This window comes from Anomaloglossus baeobatrachus, chromosome 1 (genome assembly GCF_048569485.1).
Source record: "Anomaloglossus baeobatrachus isolate aAnoBae1 chromosome 1, aAnoBae1.hap1, whole genome shotgun sequence".
NCBI classification, from domain to species: Eukaryota; Metazoa; Chordata; class Amphibia; order Anura; family Aromobatidae; genus Anomaloglossus; species Anomaloglossus baeobatrachus.
In genome coordinates this window covers 928,356,609-928,380,070 of record NC_134353.1, presented here as the reverse complement: position 1 = coordinate 928,380,070, position 23,462 = coordinate 928,356,609, and the positions used below count along the sequence as shown (strand labels likewise).

Sequence of the window (23,462 nt, the reverse complement as noted above, 5' to 3'; positions counted from 1 at the left end):
TTTTTAGCCTTCCTTACCTTGGCCATGTCCCTGAGTATGGCACACCTTGTGCTTTTTGATACTCCAGTAACGTTGCAGCTCTGAAATATGGCCAAACTGGTGGCAAATGGCATCTTGGCAGCTTCACGCATGATTTTTCTCAATTTATGGGCAGTTATGTTGCGCCTTTTTTGCCCAACACGCTCCTTGCGACCCTGTTGGCTATTTGCCATAAATCGCTTGATTGTTCGGTGATCACGCTTCAAAGGTTTGTCAGTTTCAAGACTGCTGCATCCCTCTGCAAGACATCTCACAATTTTGGACTTTTCGGAGCCCGTCAAATTTCTCTTCTGACCCATTAGGCCAAAGGAAAGGAAGTTGCCTAATAATTATGCACCCCTTATATAGGGTGTTGATGTCATTACACCGCACCCCCTCCTCATTACAGAGATGCACATCTCCTGATTTACTTAATTGGTAGTTGGCTCTCAGCCTATACAGCTTGGAGTAGGACAAGATGTATAAAAAGTATCATGTGATCAAAATACTCATTTGCCTAATAATTCTGCACACAGTGTAAAGTGTAGTCTGCCTGCATCAGTGAAGAAAAAGGGGATGAGATAAAAAGGAAGCATCTTGGATGACAGCTAAGGAATATGTGACTGGGTGGATGTATTTGGTGACTTCAGTCCATCGGCTAGGTCAGCAGTCTCTGGCCACTAGACCAGAATCTCTTACCTTCTCGGATCTTCTGCGTGGCTTTAATTAGCTAGGCTAACACAAGGTCATCATTGCAACGTGACGCACAGGAGAGAAAATCTGTGGATACAAGAAGACAAAAGATTCACTGGCCTTCCATTCAGCAGCCGTAGCCTCCGAATCCATCCTCCCAACTCAAATTTGGGGAGTATTCACACATTGGTCATGTTTTATGTGAAACGTAGCCTACATTTGTGTGTTACCATTCAAAAGAAATGGGCCCATTTTGTTCTCAGGTGTCATCCTAGTCGCATCAGTTTTGTCTGACCTTTTTATCCATTGACTTCTTACAATGTATCAGTAGGAAACAGATGGAACTGTGAAGTACAAAGTCTATCTTCCTAGTTTCATCCGCATATCACGGATCTTCATAGACTGTAACGGCTGAGTCTGACCCGCAACGCGGATGAGAATGGGGCCCATTTCTAATTGTGATGTGTATATGGATCAATGAAACTCTTTGGGTCCATATGCTGTCTGAAAATAAACTGATGTGTGAATATAACCTTAGCCATAGACTTCCACTCACCCGGGAGAGGCCAGTAGAGTGCCCTTCCGGTCTGTCAGGACGGTATTTGTTTATCTACTTTGTTTCCTAATGTGATGTATACAGTAATGGACTAAATGATTCTTTAAAGGGGCACCTAGTAAAAATGAGTCTTGTAGTGTCGGTATCTCTGCAGAGACGCCAACTTACTCACCGCCCCAGCCGGATCGTGTCCTTCCCCGCACTTCCCCGGCCATCCACATGTGCTGCTGCCTACTTCGCTACCGGAACCTGTACATGACACACAGGTTTCCCGAGAGTGCACCTAAGGCGCACATGTGCGCACCGGTCCTTCTCTTACAGGGCCGTTGAGCTATTTCCAGGAAGAGAATCTCATCCTATGGTTGAGATGCTCAGTGTATGTAAGTCATCCTCCCACTAGGGGAGGTGCCTGCACAATGCTTCTAGTCAGTCAGTCTCCAATCTGCTACCTAGCTAATTGTCAGGCCCTGAGCTCCTGTCCTGTTATCCCTGTGTCTGTCTCCAGTACCTGCTTTCCCATAAATGTCTATCCCTGCCGTACCCACCATTAGTTCAGCCCCTCCCACTAAAGGGTCCAGTGGGTCCACTAATCTCGCTCACTGCCCCTACTCCGGCCACGAGCGTTACAAGACTTCACAGATAACTATGAGAGCAGCATGTGTCGTCGGTATCTGCTGGTGGTATGTGCCAGAAAATCCCCCTAATGTATACCTTCCACCTGAACTGGAGTAACACCGGTGCTTCTATTTCCCATCCCATCCAGCACAGACATGTGTCCTCCCATCAAAGGCCAAGAAGATTGTCTATTATTTTAGAGATACACTTGTACGGGGCGAGGAGTGAACGCAATGATAAGAAGATGGAAGTTCTGCGATGTCTCTCCGCGTCCTCCTCCGACGCTCAGACCTTGACTCATGTTCTCCTCCCTTTTTTACTCCGATTTCCACTACAAACAAAAATTTATTCCCAGTTAATTAAAAAAAAAAACCAAAAACCACTTTCCTGGCTAAATTTATCTCACCAGGTGTTCATTCTGTTACAATTAATTATTTGTGGAACCCAGAGAAGAAACTTTGTAAGTTTCTTCGCTCTGGTCTCGCCGCACCTCTACCTGCCGTATTAGCAATAAGCAGATTACATTGTAACACACACTTCAATTAGGCCGCTAATTAATAACGCAGCTTAAGGCAAACATTTGGAGACGTTGCGTTATCCCCCTTTTTTTTTTCTTTTTTTTTTGTATATTTTTTTTTACTTTTTACTTTTTTTTTGTCTATCACAGATGGGGGATTAGGAAAGAACAAGCTTGGCAGCTGGATACGAAACAAATAATCTTAGAAATCAGTGTGATATAAATCCGAACAACAGGAAAAATACTAATTAATCTTTTTTTTTTTTTTTTTGCCTTCATGGCGAATGACTTACTCTTCAACCTGCGTCCGTAGACAGAAAGCGCCCACGAGGATTGCCATAAATAAGAGTAAATTAATAATTAGAATATGGAAAATGCGAAACAAATAATATTAAAAATAAAGAATAAAAAATAATTATTAAAACTTTATAAAAATAACAAAAATATGAGTAAAATAAACAAGAATACAATATAACTATATACTCTATATTTTGTTATTTTCATAAGCATTTAATACATTTAATAGTTATTTGCTATTCTCTATTTTTTTATTTATATATATATATATATATATATATAAAAAAATAATAAAAATAGAGACTAAAAAGGATTTTTATACATATATATATATATATATATATATATATATATATATATATATATATATATATATATATATATATATATAAAAGTGTAGTCATATAAAGCAGAAAACTATTCACGGGCTGCAAACAGTTTTGTAGAACTGTAATGTAGTCATTTCTTTTTTAAAAAAATTTAAAAAATAACCCAAACAAAATATAAAAATTAAAAATAAAAGACTGCAAACCGGATTGCGTTGGCATATGACCGTTCCAGGGCAATATTCAAAAATTGTCACGTTGTATTCCCTAAAAGTTTGAAATATTTATCTTAATTGGAATACTTAAATCTATTTGAACCAGGTCGGTCTGGCAATTGACAGATTTATACTGGGTCAGTTTGACAACTGACAGATTTTTACCCTGGTCAGTCTGATAATTGACAGATTTACACCCCGGTTGTTGGAATCACAATTGACAGATTTGTACACTGGTTGGTCTAAGAGATGACAGATTTGTAGTCGGGTCGGTCTCATAATTGACAGATTTGTACCCTGGTAAGTCTGACAAATGACAGATTTGCACCTGGGTCGGTCTGACAGTTGACAGATTTGTACCCGGGTCAGTGTGACAATTGACAGATTTGCACCTGTGTCAGTCTGACTATTGACAGATTTACACCTGGGTTGGTCTGATAATTGACAGATTTATACCTGTGTCATTCTGACAATTGACAGACTTATACCCGGATTAGTGTGACAATTGACAAATTTGCACCTGGGTTGGTCTGATAATTGACAGATTTGCAGCTAGTTCGGTCTGACAGTTGACAGATTTGTACCCAGGTGGATCTGATAATTGACAGATTTGTAACTTGGTCAGTCCGATAGTTGACAACTTTGCACCTGGGTCAGTCTGACGATTGACAGATTTGTACCCAGGTCGATCTGATAATTGACAAATTTATACCTGGGTCAGTCTGACAATTGCCAGATTTCTACTTGGGTCAGTCTGACAATTGCCAGATTTGTACCCAGGTCAGTCTGAGAATTGACAGATTTGTACCCAGGTTGGCCTGACAATTGACAGATTTGTACTTAGGTTGGTCTGACTATTGACAGATTTGTACCCAGGTTGGTCTGACAATTGACAAATTTATACCCGACTCAGTCTGACAATTGCCTGATTTGTACTTAGGTCAGTCTGCTAACTGATGGATTTGTACCCAGGTCAGTCTAACAATTGACAGATTTGTACTCAGGTTGGTCTGACAATTGACAAATTTGTACCAAGGTAGATCTGATAATTGACAGATTTGTACCCAGGTCAGTCTGACAATTGACAGATTTGTACCCAGGTCAGTCTGACAATTGACAGATTTGTACCTAGGTCAGTCTGATAACTGATGGATTTGTACCCAGGTCAGTCTGACAATTGACAGATTTGTACCTAGGTCAGTCTGATAACTGATGGATTTGTACCCAGGTCAGTCTGACAATTGACAGATTTGTACCCAGGTCAGTCTGACAATTGACAGATTTGTACCTAGGTCAGTCTGATAACTGATGGATTTGTACCCAGGTCAGTTTGACAATTGACAGATTTGTACCCAGGTTGATCTGATAATTGACAAATTTATACCCGGCTCAGTCTGACAATTGCCTGATTTGTACCTAGGTCAGTCTGATAACTGATGGATTTGTACCCAGGTCAGTCAAACAATTGACAAATTTATACCCAGATCAGTCTGAAAATTGACAGATTTGTACCCAGGTCGATCTGATAATTGACAAATTTATACCTGGGTTAGTCTGACAATTGCCAAATTTGTATCCGGGTCAGTCTGAAAATTCATGGATTTGTACCCCGGTTTCCAGACCTGAGAATATTGTTATTTTCTTACTTTTTGGAGATGGATCACTTTAACAGAGGATTACGGTAAATATGGCGATCCTGAGATCTTTTTTTTTTTCTGCTTTCCCTTGAAACGAAAGCTGAATGCCAAATGGAAAATCCTGCAGGATTTCTGATAGCAGTGGGGGAATTGAGAAGCCCACAATTAAGCATATGGGCATTAAGATAATTGTCAGATCTGTTGGCGGACATGATAGAAGACAGATTGGTACGAATCAGTGCGCTCTACTGCAGCACCCAGGGAGACAATTTGACGTTTTACCTGCCTGAGTTACTCTTCCATATTTGTCACTAAATGTGCAACACCGCATCGCACCGAGTGTTAAGTGCTGTTTATGGAGCTGAGAATACGCAGCTCAAGAGCTCCCTCTAGTGCGCCTCTCCTGTAACAGCAAGAGATAATCCCAAATTCTAGAATATTACAGATTTCATGTCAATATTTGATCATTGATTTTACATTCCTCTAATATACTTCTCATTTCAATTCTATCCCCTTTATCAAGATCTCTGCTTGCTTCTAGTGAACGAAAACATTGACCATAATCCTTTGCAGCTAAAGTTTTGTTAAAGTTGTATCCACATATTTTTTTTTTCAGTTTCAAGTCTATTTTTAATCATTTCTAATACACCTTGTATTTAAATTCCTCAGCATTAAATTCCTCAGCATTAAATTCCTCAGCATTAAATTCCTCAGCATTTGCAAGATCTCTGCTTGCTGACAGTGATTGAAAACGTTCTTACAACAAACCTACACAGCTGAGCATTTGTTACAATTGTATCCACAGATTTCTTAGGTCAACTTTTGATAGAGCACTCCAATACTTTCCAATACCGTTTACGCCCCCGTTTCCAAGATCTCTGCTTTCTGCTAGTGAATGAAAACCAACACATTTTGAACATTTTTCACATCCGATGCTTTCGTTACAGTTTCATCCAGCCTGGGAAATCCTTTATGTGGACTCCCCGCCATGTTACTTTTTTGGCTGGGCCGATATGCTGTAGTTTTTCACGATATTTTTTTTTGTTAGGAGGGTTTGCATTTGTATTTTGAAATGCAGGAAAAATTGGTTTTGGAAAAAAAAACATTTGTGGGAATTACTGATGGTTTGATGTTTTGGCTACAAATTCAGTATAAACCATGCAGCCTGAATAGTAAAAGTGATTGCAGTTTTTCACGTTTTTTTCATTTTTTGAAAATGTGAAAAATTTGCATATTAAAGTTGTTGATACAGAATGATGTTTTTTTTGCCAACCTTCTAATCATTGTATGGATTTCTTTCATCAGGTGGGATCTCACCGGGAAGACAGTCTACGAGGGAGTCACTCACTTGTGCCAAATCAGGTGTCCGTGCCGCAGTTACCCGTTCAGTCAGCCACGTCACCAGATTTAAATCCGTCTCAAGACCCATATAGAGGTAAAAAAATACTAAAAAGTGTGGTGTACCATGAGAGGCGGATTAGTGGGGTGTCTGGCCTTATGCACCCCCCACCGCATTGATGGATAGAGCTCATTAGCGCCAACATCATGTAGTGTCTGTGAGTGGTATTGCACTCTCTGTCCCATTCATTTCCAAAGGCGAGAGCTTGCAGTTCCCTTCGTGGCCACGACACAGTGTCCGGCGCTGTTCCATTGTACTGTGTCACCATCAATCAGCTGACCAGTGTGGTCCGAAGACTAAATAATCAATTTTAATATCACTATTGTTTCAGGCTGTATTCCATGTTAGGTGATGATATATTCCCTGCATAGCGAGGCAGAACTGCCATTCAGAGGACCAAGAAAGATCAATTTTGTACAGGATCCAGCACCAAAGTGTTATGATAACATTTTAGCTGGCTGCTGCCACCACTAGAGGGAGCCTAATCGCTTACGGTGCATATTGGAGCTGTATACAATCTGAATATAGTGAGCTCCACCTAGTGGTGGCTATAAATAAACATAATTTTGTCTTAATAAACATAAGTAAACGTATATAGCAATACATCTTAATGCAGAGCTGCCCTAAAGTTGGTTCATAAAATTTATGCTGCCTGCACTCACCACTAGATGGAGCTTAGTCCATTTAGAAGTGCATTAATCTATGTGTAGTGAGCTCCCTCTAGTGAAAGCTACAAATTTTTTTTCCATGTAGACTTCTTGTTAGCAGTTCATTCTGATACAGAGCTCTAAATGCACAGCAATGAAGCTATAAGACTGAAATTGAGTTACCTATAGACACCACTAGAAGGAGCTTAGTCCATTTAGCAGTGTATTAATCTATGTGCATTGAGCTCCCTCTAGTGGTAGCTACATGATTTTTTTTCCATGTAGATATCTTTTTAGAAGTTCATTCTGATACAGAGCTTCACATCTCCAGCGATGAAGCTGTAAGATTGAAATTGAGTTGCCTACAGCCACCACTAGATGGAGCTTAGTCCATTTAGAACTGCATTAATCTGTGTGCAAAGAGCTCCCTCTAGTGGTAGCTACAGAATTTTTCCATGTAGATGTCTTTATAGTAGTTTGTTCTGATACACAGCACCAAATCCCCAGCAATGAATCTGTAAGATTGAAATTGAGTTACCTACAGCCACCACTAAATGGAGCTTGGAAGCTTAGTCCTTTTAGAAAGGCATTAATCTATGTGCAAAGAGCTCCATCTAGTGATAGCTACAGATTTTTTTCCATTTAGACATCTTCATAGCAGTTTGTTCTGAAACAGAAATCCCCAATGATGAAGCTATACGATTGAAATTGAGTTGCCTATAGCCACCACTAGAGGGAGCTTAGTCTATTATAACTGCATTACTCTATGTGAAGAGCTCCCTCTAGTGGGAGCTACAGATTCTTTTCCATGTAGACACCTTTATAGCAGTTTGTTCGGATTCAGAGCTCCAAATCTCCAGTAATGAAGCTGTTAGACTGAAATTGAGCTGCTTGCAGCCACCACTAGATGGAGCTTAGTAGCTTAGTCCTTTTAGAACTGCTTTAACCTATGTGCAGAGAGCTCCCTCTAATGGTAGCTGCAGATTTTTTTCCATGTAGACATCTTCATAGCAGTTTGTTCTGATACAGAAATCTTCAGCGATGAAGCTGTAAGTTTGAAATTGAGTTGCCTACAGCCACCACTAGAGGGAGTTTAGTCCATTTAGAACTGCATTAATCTATGTGCAGAGAGCTCCCTCTAGTGGTAGCTACAGAATTGTGTTCCATGTAGACATCTTTTTAGCAGTTTGTTTTTGATACAGAGCTCCAAATCCCCAGCAATGAAGTTGTGATATTGAAATTCAGCAGTCTGCAGCCACCACTAGAGGGAGCTTTGTAGCCTTTTGCGTATATTAGTCCATTTAGAACTGAATAAGATCTATGTGCAGTGAGCTTCCCCTGGTGGTGGCTGCAGGTAAACAGAAATTACTCTTAACAGACATCCCTCTAGTAAGCATTTTTGGTACAAATCCCCTGCCTTAAAGTTTTATAGTAAAATTCTGCCTGTCCCGCAGCCATCACTAGTAGGAACTTAATAGCATACTGACTGCATTAGTCAATTTAAAGCTTCAATAATCTGTGTACATTGAGCTCCCTCTACTGGTAGCTGCAGGTTTTGCACCATTTGCCTTTTATAGCCTCTTGTGTTGCACTGTTTATCGCTGGATGCCGAGTAAGTTAACTGAGAAATTGTCAGTGAGTTTATTCTGGTAGAGAGTTTATATCTTTCTTATGTGTATTTTTTCTGAGCTCCTCTCAGCTGATTTATCCCCACAGATCATACTAAAGTTCAATGTGCCGGGAAACAAAGAGCCGTGAAAACCAAACGGTGCAAACATTTTAACACAACCCAGTTGCAAATATGATTTTTAACCCTAAATGCATACATTTAAGTAAAAAAATAAAATAAAAAAATAAATAAAAAATAAAAATTGTTCCCAAAAGTAGACAACCCTAATAGGATTGTGAGGGCTCCTCCGAGACCCTGAGAGACTCCCTAGAGGTCTCCCCCAACAGGATATACTATGTAATAAGCAGGCACTAAATTTGGACATTATATTGGTATAATAATTTATTCCATATTATTCCGTATCTCGAGTGTACGTGACAATCTCACCTCTGCTACATCTGTGCCTGTTCTGCAGATTCTAAATCTTTGCTTTCCTCATAGGTATCCCAACCGGTCTGCAAGGACAGAACTTGTCTCCGGGAAGCTCGGAAATCAAATCAGACGACGAAGGAGATGAAAATCTTCAAGACTCGAAAGGATCCGACGACAAGAAATTAGATGATGACAAGAAGGATATCAAATCAATTACGAGGTCAAGATCTAGGTAACAGTATATAATAGTGTCGCTTCATTTAATTCCTTCACCGGATTTTGATGAAGTGAACAGAAAGATTATGGAGAGACCATGTTTTTTGTGTGGGATTTTTCCCTCCGTGGCGAATTTGCCTGGTGGAAACCTACGGGTCTAGACCGCACGTCTTCATATCAGAAATGTACTGGCAGATCGCACGGACACCGCTCTCCTCTGTGTATCTATCCAATGAATGTTCTGTAGCATCGGTTATATTGTCAAAACCTTTCCACAATCTGTAGACTCAAGATCTACAGATGATGGCGCAGGCCGTTAATATAGTGGCCGGAAAGAAGAATAACTCCACCACGGCGTGGTCATCAGTGTGTGGTCCTCTTAAAGGTGACCTACCGGCTGATACATGCTGCCCAAACCAGCAGGAATCAGACCCTGGCGCTGTATCATATTGTTTTTTGCTAAAATGCTGCTGTGTATACATTTTAATCCATCCAGGGACTATGCGAGTCTGGTGACTAGTCCAAGAGGCAGGTCCCCGGCAGCTTCTCCCAAATGATGAAGTAGCACACAACATCAGAATAGTGAAAACCGAGCCAACATTGTCACCCAAAAATCAAAAAATGAGGAGTGAAAACACTAAAATGGTAAAAAAGCCATATTGACTTTGGCACTAAAAAAAATGTCTAAACCCCAAACGTTTAATAAAAAAAATAAAGTTGCAAAGAGTGAGAATGATGAATGGGGAGACCATAGTGATTTTCTTTGGTCTCTATCTTAATACAGGCTCAGGAGCTGAGCGTGCATTATTCTGCTGCTGATAACCCCTTAAATGCAGCTGCCCATTTCGGACAGCAGCATTTACAGCGCGCGGGTTTCCAACTGCCCATCACCCCCCCTCAACCCGATCTCAAGATGGCAATGGATTGCAGGATATCGTAGAAGCGATCAGACGATCGTAGGTCTCTGTCTTAATACGGGCTCAGGAGCTGAGCCTGCATTATTCTGTTGCTGATAACCCCTTAAATGCCGCTGCCCATTTCTGACAGCAGCACTTACAGCGTGCCGTTTTCCAAGTGTCCGTCGGCCCTCCTTCAACCCGATCTCAAGATAGAAATAGATTGCTGGATATCGTGGAAGCGATCAGACGATCATAGGTTACATAAGTTGAAAAAAGCCCCTGGTCCATTTAGTTCACCCTCCTCCACCAGTTCTACATTTTATTATTAAATCATTTATAACCAACAATGCTGTGTGTACTGAGGAAATCATCCAGTCCTGATATAAAGCTGTTCTAGTATCAGCCATTACTACCTCTTGTGGTCGGCATTCCACAGTCTGACTGCTCTAACTGTAAAGAACCCTTTCCTATTTAGCTGCTGGAATCGACTTTATTCCACTTACAGTGAGTGCCCCCTGCTCCTTAGGTTAAAGTGCTATAATGGGACTGCAAAATAAAGTAAAAAAATGTTTTACAAAATGCAAAAAAATATTAAAAATACATAAAAATTGGAATTATCTCCCCTTTTCCATCATTAGAAATACAGTGCACGGTGGCTCAGTGGTTAGCACTGTTGATTTGCAGTTCTGGGGCCCTGGGTTTAAATCCCACCAAGGACAACATCTGCAAGGCGTGTTCTCCCTGTGTTTGTGTGGGTTTCTTATGGTTTCCTCACACACTCCAAAGATATACAGATAGGGAATTTAGATTGTGGGCCCCAATGGGGACAATGTTGCCAATGTATGGAAGGCCCTATTAAATTAATTAAATTATGTAAATGAATAAATATTATTAATAATATTATTACTCGTAATATACACAGGGTGGTTCAAAAGTAGGTGGACAGTATGTGTAATAGGGTTATCAAACATGGTGTAAAGTGAAACTGACTCAGTTGCCATTAGCAACCAATCAGATTCCACTTTTCATTCTTCACAGACTCTTTGGAAAATGAAAGGTGGAATCTGATTGGTTGCTAAGGGCAACTGAGTCAGTTTCACTTTACACCATGTTTGATAACCCTATTACACATACTGTCCGCCAACTTTTGGACCACCATGTATATATATATATATATATATATATATATATATATATATAGTCTGAAATGTCAAAATCTAAAATTAATTAAACTGATCCATAAACATCATAAAGAAAATAAAACAAAAACTCCAGAATTTCGTTTTTCACTCGCCCCATTACAAAATTAATCAAAACTTGATATCAAACCCAAAATGATATCAATAAAATCATTAGTTTAGGAATCAAAAAAACATCTTCATTCTTCCCAGGTCCAATGATCAAAAAATTCAGACAGTTACCGGTCTCGGAACGCGGCGACACAACCAAAATTTTAATTCTTTTATATATATTTCCCATTTTTTCCCCCCGCTTAAATAAATAAATAAAAAAAAAAAAATATATATATATATATATTTATTTATTTATATAGATAGTTTACTGCTCTAATCGTACTAACCTGTGGAATAATTTTAATGTACGATGAAGCCATAAAAACACCCCCCTCCCCGACCAAAAATAAAAAATGGTGTGAGGTTTTTTGGGGGGACACTTCACCCTATTTGGATTGGACGGTGTCATTCAAAACTACAACTTGTAGTTTTAAATTAAATTAAGGTTATGGCTCTTTGAATAAAGGGAGATGCAGAAATGGAAAATTGCCCATTCTGGGAGGGATTAAAAAGTTGAAAAACTTTTCAGAAACTTTCCATGAACTTTGTGAGCCCTTAGGCTAGACCTTGACGCCTCGGATGTCCTCGGTGGCTCTCCTTCCATTGTAGTGGACTCCAGAAATCCCGCGCTGTGTGGCCGGCCATGAACGTGGCAGATGTTACATGTAATATAGCGCAGAGGGTAGATAACGCTTGATGTGTCCCTTGTGCAAAGTTTTTGAAACTTTTTTTTCCCCCATTGCCTTCAATAGGAATAAAATTAAAATAAAATTTGCCATTTTTTTCGTCTTCTTTCTTGGCCGCTCTGAAGCCGCCACTTGCTGCATCTTGCTGTGTTTTTGAGGATAACCTTAAAGCCGTTCCTTCCTTTTAGCAATGCCTCTAACTGCGTCAGGTTAGCAACTTCACAGCTTACTTTATTAGCGCCGGTGCTTTTGTACGGGCACTTGGCACTTTTTCAATCAGTCGATTTTGGCACCGTTATCACTTGTGGGACCAGTACGTTCCCGCACACTTTTATCTGAGAGTCAAACCGGCGGCATACTGGGTCAGTGAATGTCAGACTAGAGCGCCAGCCTTGATGGCAAGTGTGGCCCGCTCCGGGAGGACTCGTACAGGCTTTGTACCCAGCAGGATGCAGCGGCCCAATCATAAACCGCATAGAATAGGACGATCAGCCAGGATATTGCATTAAACTATGCTTGGAGCATAATCCAGATGTAGCAGAGCTGGATTTGTCAACTCCTCTACCTCTCCTGTGATCTAGCAGATTCTCATTGTTTGCTCCTAGGAAGGCAAATGAAGCGAGTTCTGCTACAACCCCTGTAATGGGGCTTCCTATGCGGTGAGCTGAGATTTGTGTAGTACATTTTTGCAATGACTGTAATATGCATAGTACGTTATTGTATATATCGAGAATATGACGACCCCCAATGGTCCCTCTCCATAATCAATGTGCTCAACCTGACTCCTGTTCCTGCTGGTTTTACTGGAGAAAGTTGAAATTAAAGTGTTAAAATGCATTGTGTGTTAAAATGTCTTCATTCCTGTATCAAGTTGAAAATAACAGCTTTTATTTCCGATTTTGGGACCCATGACAACACTTCCTGTACTCTGCCAGATCATGACGTTTCTGGGCCTTCCTTCGTGGAAGGGTTTTTGAGCAACAATCATGAGCTTTTAGAACACATTGACAGGACATTTTGTCATGGGGACATAGGCTTTGACTCTTTAGTCTTGCATATTTATGACTGTCTTTGATCTGTTTTTTCTTACTGTTTTCATGAGTAATCACATAAATGGTTTTGTAATTTAGATGATCTCTGTTATGCACGGCGTAGGACCTAGGGGGCAGTGCACAGCCCAAACACAAAAATCATGCTCATCATTCAGGCCTTGTACCCCATGCCCCTCCTCATTCAGGACTTTCACCCAATGCTCCTCCCCATTCAGGCCCTGCACCCCACAACTCTCTGCATTCAGACCCTGCACCCTATGCTCCTCCCGATTCAGGTCCTGCACTCCACTCTCCTCCCGGTTCAGGCCCTGCACCCAACACTCCTTTCCCTGCTTCCCATCTAGGCACTGCACCCCACTCTCCTCCCCAGTCAGGCCCTGCCCCCCACTCTCCTTCCCATACAGCCCCTGCATCTAACACTACTTCCCATTCAGGCCCTGCACCCCACTCTCCTCCCCATTCAGGCCCTGCACCCAACACTACTTCCCATTCAAGCTCTGCACCCCACTCTCCTTCCCATTCAGGCCCTGCACCCCACTCTCCTTCCCGTACAGGCCCTGCACCTAACACTCCTCATACAGGCCCTGCACCCAACACTCCTTCCCATTCAGAGCCCTGTACCCCATTCTCCTTCTCATTCAGGCCCTGCACCCCATTCTCCTTCTCATGCAATCCTCGCACTCCACACTCCTCCCCAAACAGGCACTGCATTCCATGCACTTCCACCATTCAGGCCGTGCACCCCACACTCCTCCCCTTACAGCCTTGTACCCCTCGCTCCTCCCCATACAGGCTTTACACCCCACGCTTCTCCCTGTTCAAGCCCTGCACCCCATGCTACTCCTTATTCAGGCCCTGCACCCCATTCTAATCTCTATTCAGGCTATGCACCCCATACTCCTAAACATTCAGATCATGTACCTCATGCTCCTATACTTTCAGATCCTACACCCCATGATCATCCACTTTCAGATTCTGCACCCTATTTAGTTCCTGCATCCCATGCTCCTTTCCATTAAGGCCCTGAATCCCATGCTAATGTCTATTCAGGATTCAGATCCTGCACCCCATGCTCCTCCACATTCAGATCCTGCACCTCATGCTTCTCCACATTCAAATCCAGCACCTCATGCTGCTCCACATTCAGATCCTGCACCCCATGCTCCTCCACATTCAGATCCTGCACCCCATGCTTCTCCACATTCAGATCCTGCACCCCATGCTTCTCCACATTCAGATCCTGCACCCCATGCTCCTCCACATTCAGATCCTGCACCCCATGCTCCTCCACATTCAGATCCTGCACCCCATGCTTCTCCACATTCAGATCCTGCACCCCATGCTTCTCCACATTCAGATCCTGTACTTCATGTTCCCAAACTGTACATTGCATTTCATGTAGATCCTGCCTCCCACATTCCTCCCTATTCAAGCGCTGCACCCCATGCCCTTCTATTCAGTTCCTGCACCCCATGCTTTCCTCCATTCAGCCCCTGCACCCCATGCTCTTCAATTCAGTTCCTGCACCCCATGCTTCCCTCCATTCAGGTCCTGTAGCCCATGCTCATCTATTCAGGTCTTGAACCCTATGCTCCCCTCCATTCAGGCCCTGCCCCACATGCTCCTCCCCATACATGCCCTGCCCCCCATGCTCTTCCATTCAGGTCCTGCACCCCATGTTCTTCTATTTAGGTCCTGCACCCTATGCACCCCTTTATTAAAACCTTGCCCCTTCTATTCAGGTCCTGCACCACATGCTGTTCTATACGGGTTCTGCACCCCATGCTGTTCTATACGGGTTCTGCACCCCATGCTGTTCTATACGGGTTCTGCACCCCATGCTACTCATCAATAATGTCTCTTGAGTCAAAGCATTTCTTATGAAATGTTGTATGAGCAACTTATAAAGAAATGTTTTATGTGTTTGATTATGTTGCTGTACTATGCTTTATGCGTTCATGTTTACATGCTATACTTTATACTTTTTATGCCTCTATCCTATTTTATGCTTTTTGCATTACTTTATTATGTGTTTATGTTTCTATACTGTTTTATGCTTTTTTTCTCTACTATTCTTTTATGTTTCTGTGCTCTGCTTTGTGTTTCTTATGTTGGTTTACCATGTTTTATGCTTCTTTCCTGTGCTTTATGCTTTTATGATGCTTTTCTATACTTTTACGTTTCCGTACTCAGCTTTATTGTTTTTATGTTGCTTTACTATACTTTTATGTTACTGTTCTACGCTTTATGCTTTTTATGCTCCTATACTATACTTTTAAATTACTTTGAATGCTTATTCAAAATTTCTCTATTATTTCTCAGCAATAACGACGATGAGGATTTGACACCAGAACAGAAAGCAGAGAGGGAAAAAGAAAGAAGGATGGCAAATAACGCCCGTGAGCGCCTCCGGGTGCGTGACATCAACGAGGCCTTCAAGGAGCTGGGACGAATGGTTCAACTTCACCTTAAGAGCGACAAGCCACAGACCAAGCTTCTTATATTACATCAAGCTGTAGCCGTGATTCTTAGCCTAGAGCAACAAGTCCGAGGTACGCCTTAGAAGTGAGATTAACGTATCTGACAAAAAACGATTTTTAGCCCCAAATACAAGTAAAAATATATCTTCCCAAAAAAAGTGGACAACCCCTTTAAGAGTTTGGTGGGGAGCAATTGTCAAACAGGGGTCAAGAAACCTCCTTTCTATAGATAAGGGAAGAGGAAGGATACGTATACCGAAAACATAATTCCCCTTTGACCAAACGTTTTGCACATAAAGTATTAACTCTTTGTTCTATGTTTGTTACATGTGTTTTGGGGTTTTTTTGCATCCTTTCAACTTAAATTTTTTTATTTTTTTTTGTTTTATAGAAAGAAATCTAAATCCTAAAGCAGCATGTCTAAAGAGAAGGGAAGAAGAGAAAGTCTCCTCGGACCCTTCACCTTTGTCTCTTTCAGGACCCCACGGCGGAATGGGGGATGCATCAAATCATTTGGGGCAGATGTAAAAAGGCAAGTTTTAAAAATATTATGTAAAAAGGACAAGTCACCAGGAAGACTTTTTATGTCTTATTGTATTCCCGCTGCTCTCCTGACTATTCAATTTATTTTACTTTTTTTAATTCCACCACACGGTACCAGAGATAAGGGCTTTTTTATTTAGTGTTAATCTTATGGTACATACCGCGGGGGTGTGACTCACAGGGTAATAATGCAGACACGCCCCCAAAGAACCCCACTTAATATAAAAGCCCCATATCTCTGGAACGATATGGCATATTTAAAAAGTAAAAAAAATGGAATACTCATGAAAACAGTAGGAATAAAAGAAGTGCAAAAATGGGCCACTTTTAGTCCTCTTTCACACGTCAGTATTTTGCATCAGTGTTTCATCAGTATTTGGATGCCAAAACCAGTGGATCTTACAGATAAGAACTATTTTTTTTTTTTTTTTAAATCAAATACTTTTTTATTAAAACAGAATACATACAACAGTATAACAAATCGGCATCCAAATTAAGTTTATCATATCTATTACCCCTTTCCCTCCCCCTCACGCCCCCTTCCCCGGCAGCAACCCTCCTCCCCAGTACTACATCCCATTTAGTACACATTTAGAATACCCTCCAACTGCAGTATAGCAACCATCCCGTTCATCCCGCTGTGCAGGAGGAACTACTAGTAACACAAATAAAACAAAACACACACATCAGAGGTCTCTGACGGCTATACCGGTCCCAAATTAGTTTACTGGTCCATCACTCGTCCTATTCACATTGCAGCCAAGGAGACCATAGCTTCTCAAACATTTTAACATTCCCCCTTCTTTCATACACTCCCTGTTCCAGCTGAAGAATACATTTCACCCTTTTAATGTACTCTCCCCTGGTCGGGGGGGTCTTTTTTAATCCAGGACCTGGCAATTGGCTTTCTTGCCGCATACAGCAGCCTAGCAATGGCAATTTTCATAGTATTTTCTACCCCAAGCTCCTCAACATATCCCAATAGGCATATCAATGGTTCCCTGGGAAGGACACACCCATATGTTCTTCCTATCTTGTGTATAACCTTAGTCCAAAAGGAGACCAGTCTCGGACAAGACCACATCATATGAAAAATACCTGCGTCAGATCCCTGACACCTTGGACACTCCGAATTCCTTTTCAACCCCATTTTAAACATCAGTAAGGGAGACCTATATACCCGGTTAATCACGTATAGGTGAGATAGTCTGGCCGGTTCGCTCATAGAGAGTTTAGGTACATACTCCAGGATACTCTCCCACACCTCCTCCGTTTTCGTCCCAACTTCCTCCTCCCATTTAGATTTAGTTTTAAGTGGGTAGTACAGATAAGAGCTATAATTGAAAGATTGACACCTGTTCTGGGTTTTGGAGACACTCCTGGTTTTGGCATCCAAAAACTGATGAAACATTGATGCAAATGATGTGTGAAAGAGGCCTTATCCTAATAACAAATCTGCTTTAAACCAAATCACCAAGAGTAATACCCCTTCAACACAGCCTTGGTGAGATACAGTCTTGACCTTTGGTCAAGAAGAAGGTTGAATCTTGACACAAGAGAGAGGACAAAACAAGTACCCTCTTCTTTGTGGCAATATACAGTCCACAAAAAAGACAAACAGTATTCTATAGAAGAACAGATCTCCCAAATGTCCTATGCCTGAGACCTATTATAACCTTATGCCGTTGGCTAGTGTTTAAACTGGTAGAACCCTTTATAGGGTGGTGCTAGAGCAGTGTGTCATAGTAAAAATGGAAGTAGCCTTTAAGGGGTGTGACTTGTACAAAAGGGCATGGCTACAGGTTTATAAGAGGCAGAACTACTTCTAGTGTGTCAGGAAAAGCAAAGGAGGAAAAAAACAATATGTCCCAAATGTCATATGATTGAGGCCTACTATTACCTTACTCCACTGTCAAAGGCCTTGCTCTTGGAGAGTTTTGTATAGGCCAAAAAGGAGCCAAGACAAATGATATGTGCACACACAGAATGTGGTGAGCCTTCCTCATAAAGATGGCTGCTTAGTTTATATTTTGGCCCAAAATATGTAAGCTCGCAATCCGTTCGTCAAGGATTCTCACACTTGCGAGTCCCTACACTGAATTAGTTAGAAAAACCACAAAGAACTATATCAAAAAATTTTTATGAGCTTACATATTTTGGGCCAAAATATAAACTAATATCTCACTATTTGAGGTATGGCACATTTTATCCATTTTTGCAGGATGTGTGTGGACCTTTGGCATTCAGGTGGTTAAATGGTGAGCCTGTCATGTGTTATGTACTCATAGTGCTAACTAACCCGCCTGGACCTGGTGTTGTGCGTCATTTATAGGCCATTATTCAGACACTGTGTGTCTCGTGTATCCGTGCGAGATGCACCTATATAGTGCTGTTTTGCCCGCCTGACCTGGGTTTCTGGCGTCATTTATAGGTCACAGTTCAGACACTGTGCATTTCACTCATTATATGATGGGCTCCCAGTGTAAGCCTTATTAGTGTGCATGTCTTATGCTAAGCAGCCGCCCCTCCCCCCTAGTGTGGAGGTTGAGTGGCTGTGACATCAGCATCTTGCACCTCGGCTGCAGCCATCTTTATGAGGAAGGCTCACCACATTCTGTGTGTGCACATATCATTTGTCTTGGCTCCTTTTTGGTGTTTTTTTGATATAGTTCTTTGTGGTTTTTCTAACGAGTTTTGTATAGGGTAGTACTAGAGCAGTGTGTCATGGTGAAAATGGAAGTAGCCTTTAAGGGGTGTGACTTCTATAAAGGGGCGTGTCTACAGGTTGGTAGGAGGCGGAACTACTTCTACTGTGTTAGGAAAAGCAAAGAAGAAAATTAAAATTTAGACATAATGTGAACTGTGGGGAAGAACCTAAAAAGTAGGTCACTTGACTGCCCTGCAAATGTCATTTTATGTCTCAATGTGAAATCTGGAAAAGGTCCTAAATACTTACCTGTGTAATAAAATAAAATAAAATCCGCAATGGTGAAATATAAGACTGATTCCATATATAAACCATCTGGGGTTTTTTTTCCCCTTTTTTACTAATATTTGTTTTTGGTCAGTAAATGCATCCTCACTAATGCTCAGTTTTCCGGTTTTCTGTCATTTCAGGTCCAAGGTTTTTTTTTTGTTTTTTTTTTTTGCATTTCTTCATTTAGGCAAGAAGCCACTTCCTTAACAGCTGTATTATCTTAAACCCACATAAACATTTCTCCCCTGACCCTTATTTTTTATTTTTTTTGTAAAATAAAATAAGACAAGTCTGAGTAGATATATGCATTACAGACGCAAGAGGTTTTTTTCAGCATTCCCAACGCTAGAAGAGCGGCATCTTGGAAGAGGACTCTCAACATATCACACACAGAATGTTCCGAGCACTACGTTCAAGGCGACCGTGACAGTGAATGGCAATCTACTCCACGTCGTGGATCAATGCATTTGTGCCTAAACTTTTAAAAAAAAAATAAAAAAAAATATTATGAATTTGTAAGTCTGAAAAAAAAATATTTAATTTAAAATTGTATACTTGCAATAATAATAAAAAAAAAAGTGTACTTCGGGGGCGGGGGAGGGGAACAACAAAAATACACAAAATAACAAAAAAAAAAGACAATTTTTGTTGGTGTCCAATTCCACCAGTGTTTATATTTTCTGCAAGAAAAAAAAAAAAGATGGAAGGGATGTGGATGGGGATTTGGTTTTTGAAATTTTACAAAACCAGCAAGTGTCCAATTAAATAATAAAAAAAACGATAAAAAAAAAATTGATAAGTGATATTAGCCATTCCTTAGGGTAGGAGGAACAGATGGATCTAATAGACCTATGACAAATATATAAATATATATATAAATATATATTAAAACGTAGTGCACATGGTAAACTTTGGTTTCATTTGTTTAAAAAAATGTTTTTGTTTTTTTTGCTCCTGTATAAATAATATTAATGAATAACTTTTTTAAAAATAAGAGACTTTACTGTAAATAGTTTTTTTTCTTTTTGTGCGTCTTTTCTGTCCCTTTTTTTATTTTTATTTTTTTTTTACATTTTTTCCTCTTTTTGTGACTTGTCGTGTAGGGGAGGAGATGCAGGAGAATACGCTGAGCCTATAGTTGCTTCTCAGTTCATTAAACAGACTTGTTGTTCCAATCTATGGGAAAACAGGTCTTAAGACACAACCATGTACATAATGCAGGCAGCAAAAAAAAAAAAAAGAAAATGAAAAAAAAAAAAGAAGAAGAAAAAAAATGGCATCTTGAGTTTTGCCAAGCTGCACATTTGAGTCTATTCTGGGATTTTTTCATAGGTACAAGGTTAGAATGCTACAAAATGTTACCACTGTGCCTTCCAATGTTTGTATCATCATTACGGGAAATGATAATTAAAAAAAAAAATAAAAAAAAAATTAAGTGGCTGTGATATAGCTAACCAATTACAAGTGTTAACTACATATGTAGCTGAAGAGGTATGCAATGAGATTTTTTTTAATTTTTTTTTGGATGTGGTCGGAATATTTGATAGGATCATTGCTTTCTTGCTGCCACTTTCCTGATTTGTAATAAAAAATAATATCAGCCTGAAATGCGTGGAAGGGGTATACCTTATAAGTAAGCAACCATCATAAAGGGAAGGGAACCACCTTATAAGTAAGCAAGTATCATATAGGGAAGGGACCTACCTTATAAGTAAGCAACCATCATAAAGAGAAGGGGCCTACCTTATAAGTAAGCAACCTTCATATAGGGAAGGGACCTACCTTATAAGTAAGCAACCATCGTACAGGGAAGAGACCTACCTTATAAGTAAGCATCTATCATATAGGGAAGGGGCTTACCTTATAACTAAGAAACCTTCATATAGGGAAGGGGCCTACCTTATAATTAAACAACCTTCATATAGGGAAGGGGCCTAACTTATAAGAAAGCAAACATCATATAGGGAAGAGGTATACCTTATAAGTTAGCAAACATCATATAGGGAAGGGGCCTACCTTATAAGTAAGCAACCATCATATAGGGAAGGGACCTACATTATAAGTAAGCAACCATCATATAGGGAAGGAGCCTACCTTATGAGTAAGCAAACATCATATAGGGAAAAAGTATACCTTATAAGTAAGCAAACATCATATAGGGAAGGGACCTACCTTATGAGTTAGCAACCATCATATAGGGAAGGGGCCTACCTTATAAGTAAGCAACCACCATATAAGGAAGGGGCCTACGTTATAAGTAAGCAACCACCATATAGGGAAGGAGCCTATGTTATAAGTAAGCAACCACCATATAGGGAAGGGGCCTACCTTATAAGTAAGCAACCATCATATAGGGAAGGGGGCCTACGTTATAAGTAAGCAAACATCATATAGGGAAGAGGTATACCTTATAAGTAAGCAACCATCATATAGGGAAGGGGCCTACCTTATAAGTAATCAACCATCATATAGGGAAGGGGCCTACCTTATAAGTTAGCAACCATCATATAGGGAAGTGACCTACCTTTAAGTAAGTAACCATCATATAGGGAAGGGGCCTACCTTATAAGTAAGCAACCATCATATAGGGAAGGGGCCTACTTTTTAAGTAAGCAACCATCATATAGGTTTTTTGGGGGAGGGAGGGCCAGTACGAATGTGATATTTTGGCGTTTTTTTAACAGCTTGGCGTCACTTTCCTTACCGACAGACCTAGGCAGGTGCTGACTTGCCTACTACAGATTCTACAGGGGGCAGTATAGTTTATATACTGCCTTTATCACTAGGCATTTATTATTTTTTTGCCTTTTTTTATTTTATTTTTTTTTCTCCAGCCACACACAAACTTGGCATGTGTTAAACTCTATCCCTCTTTTTTTTAAGTAGGATTATAGTCCTTAAAAAAAAAATGCCCTACCGCGGTCTAAACGTCCATCTGTTCTCCAGCTATATATACATTCAACCACCGCATTTGGAAATAATTTTATGCAACAAATGACAGAACGGATCATTATTTTCAAATCGTGTATGTAAAATTTATATTTTTACATGTAGACTTGTTTTTATGTGTATTAATATGTTGTATTGGATTTTTTTTTATTATCTGTGTGGTTGACAAAAAAAAATAATGAATTTTTAAATAGAATCTTCGAAATATTCTACAATTTTTTTATTTTTATTTTTTTGTGTTGGTTTCCATTCATAAATAAGACTGACAGTTTTCCCTGTAATCATTTCATATCTTTCATATGTATGATGAAAAATCTGTAAATATGTTAAATGTGGGGAAAATGAGACGCCGTCATGGGCTTATACATTTCTTTTGTAAATGTGGAGGTGGATTAGGGTGGTTTGTACTTTAAACTATAAAGAATTTAATGGGTTGCCTTATATATATATATATATATGGGTGTATATTTGGTGACCCGGCCCTTTATCAGCCGATTCCTTGTTGCCCGTGATGTTATTTCATTTTGCAAAAAAATGAAAAAATAATATTGTATATTGTATTGTAAAATACATTTTTCCATTTTATATTTTCCCCCAAGTTATAACTTGTCCATTTGTTTATTCCAAAATAAATATGGGTTGTAAAAAAAAAAAAAAAACACTATACGGATTATTCAAAAATATTGCAACCCTTTTCGGTGCTCGTTAGTGTTGGTTTGACCTTTTTGTTTTATTAAAGGAACACTAAACAGGAAAAATTAAAGTTCCTTACAATTTCTCCCGTAATCTCTAACTTTTTTCATAATATAATAAGAAATGATAAATATGGAAAGAAATCTTATTTTTGTGTCTCAGGAGTAGAGTTGAGCGGATAGTTTATAATCCGGGTCCGGCGGATCATTGTCGGGTTGGCTCAGAAGTCCAAGATCCGATTTGGAATCCGGCCAATATGAGAGAGAGAGAAATAAAAAAAACCAGAATCCGGATCGTGCACCCGGAATCCCGGGGGGTCCGGGTCGGAATCGGATCTGCCACTCAAACCGTGCGGATCCGGATTTTTCCGGTTCGGGTCCGCTCAACACTACTCAGGAGATCAGCCATGTCCCCTCCTCCGGATCCTGTGTGTGGCTATTGGATAGCTGGCTGCAGCAGGAGCCTCTCCCCTCTGGCATGATTGCAGTAAGACATAGAATAAGAGGGCGAGGTTTTGATTAGCCAATAGTGGATCTGATCAAGTGATAAGTCCTTCTGTTTTCTGCTGTATTTCTCCAAGGCTGGCTATTTCCATATTATGCAGACTAAGAAACAGCGACCACAATTATATTTCTTGTTAAAATTGATCATGTGTTTCTAGGTTTAGTGTTCCTTTAAAGTATCTAAAATCATAAAAGGAGAATGAGTAACAAA

The 23,462-nt window shown here is 40.2% G+C and overlaps 1 protein-coding gene across 1 annotated transcript in view; it reads left to right on the top strand.

The window, feature by feature from the left end:
* Positions 1-22,714, top strand: part of TCF4 (transcription factor 4) — a 633,301-nt gene extending 610,587 nt beyond the window's left edge. The window contains exons 14-18 of the mRNA XM_075329425.1: positions 6,180-6,309; positions 9,031-9,193; positions 15,429-15,658; positions 15,978-16,118; positions 19,247-22,714. Of these exons, the coding sequence (XP_075185540.1) occupies positions 6,180-6,309; positions 9,031-9,193; positions 15,429-15,658; positions 15,978-16,114 (660 nt within the window). The 3' untranslated portion in view covers positions 16,115-16,118; positions 19,247-22,714. The remainder of the gene's footprint in view (positions 1-6,179; positions 6,310-9,030; positions 9,194-15,428; positions 15,659-15,977; positions 16,119-19,246) is intronic.
* The last annotated feature ends 748 nt before the right edge of the window (positions 22,715-23,462 follow it).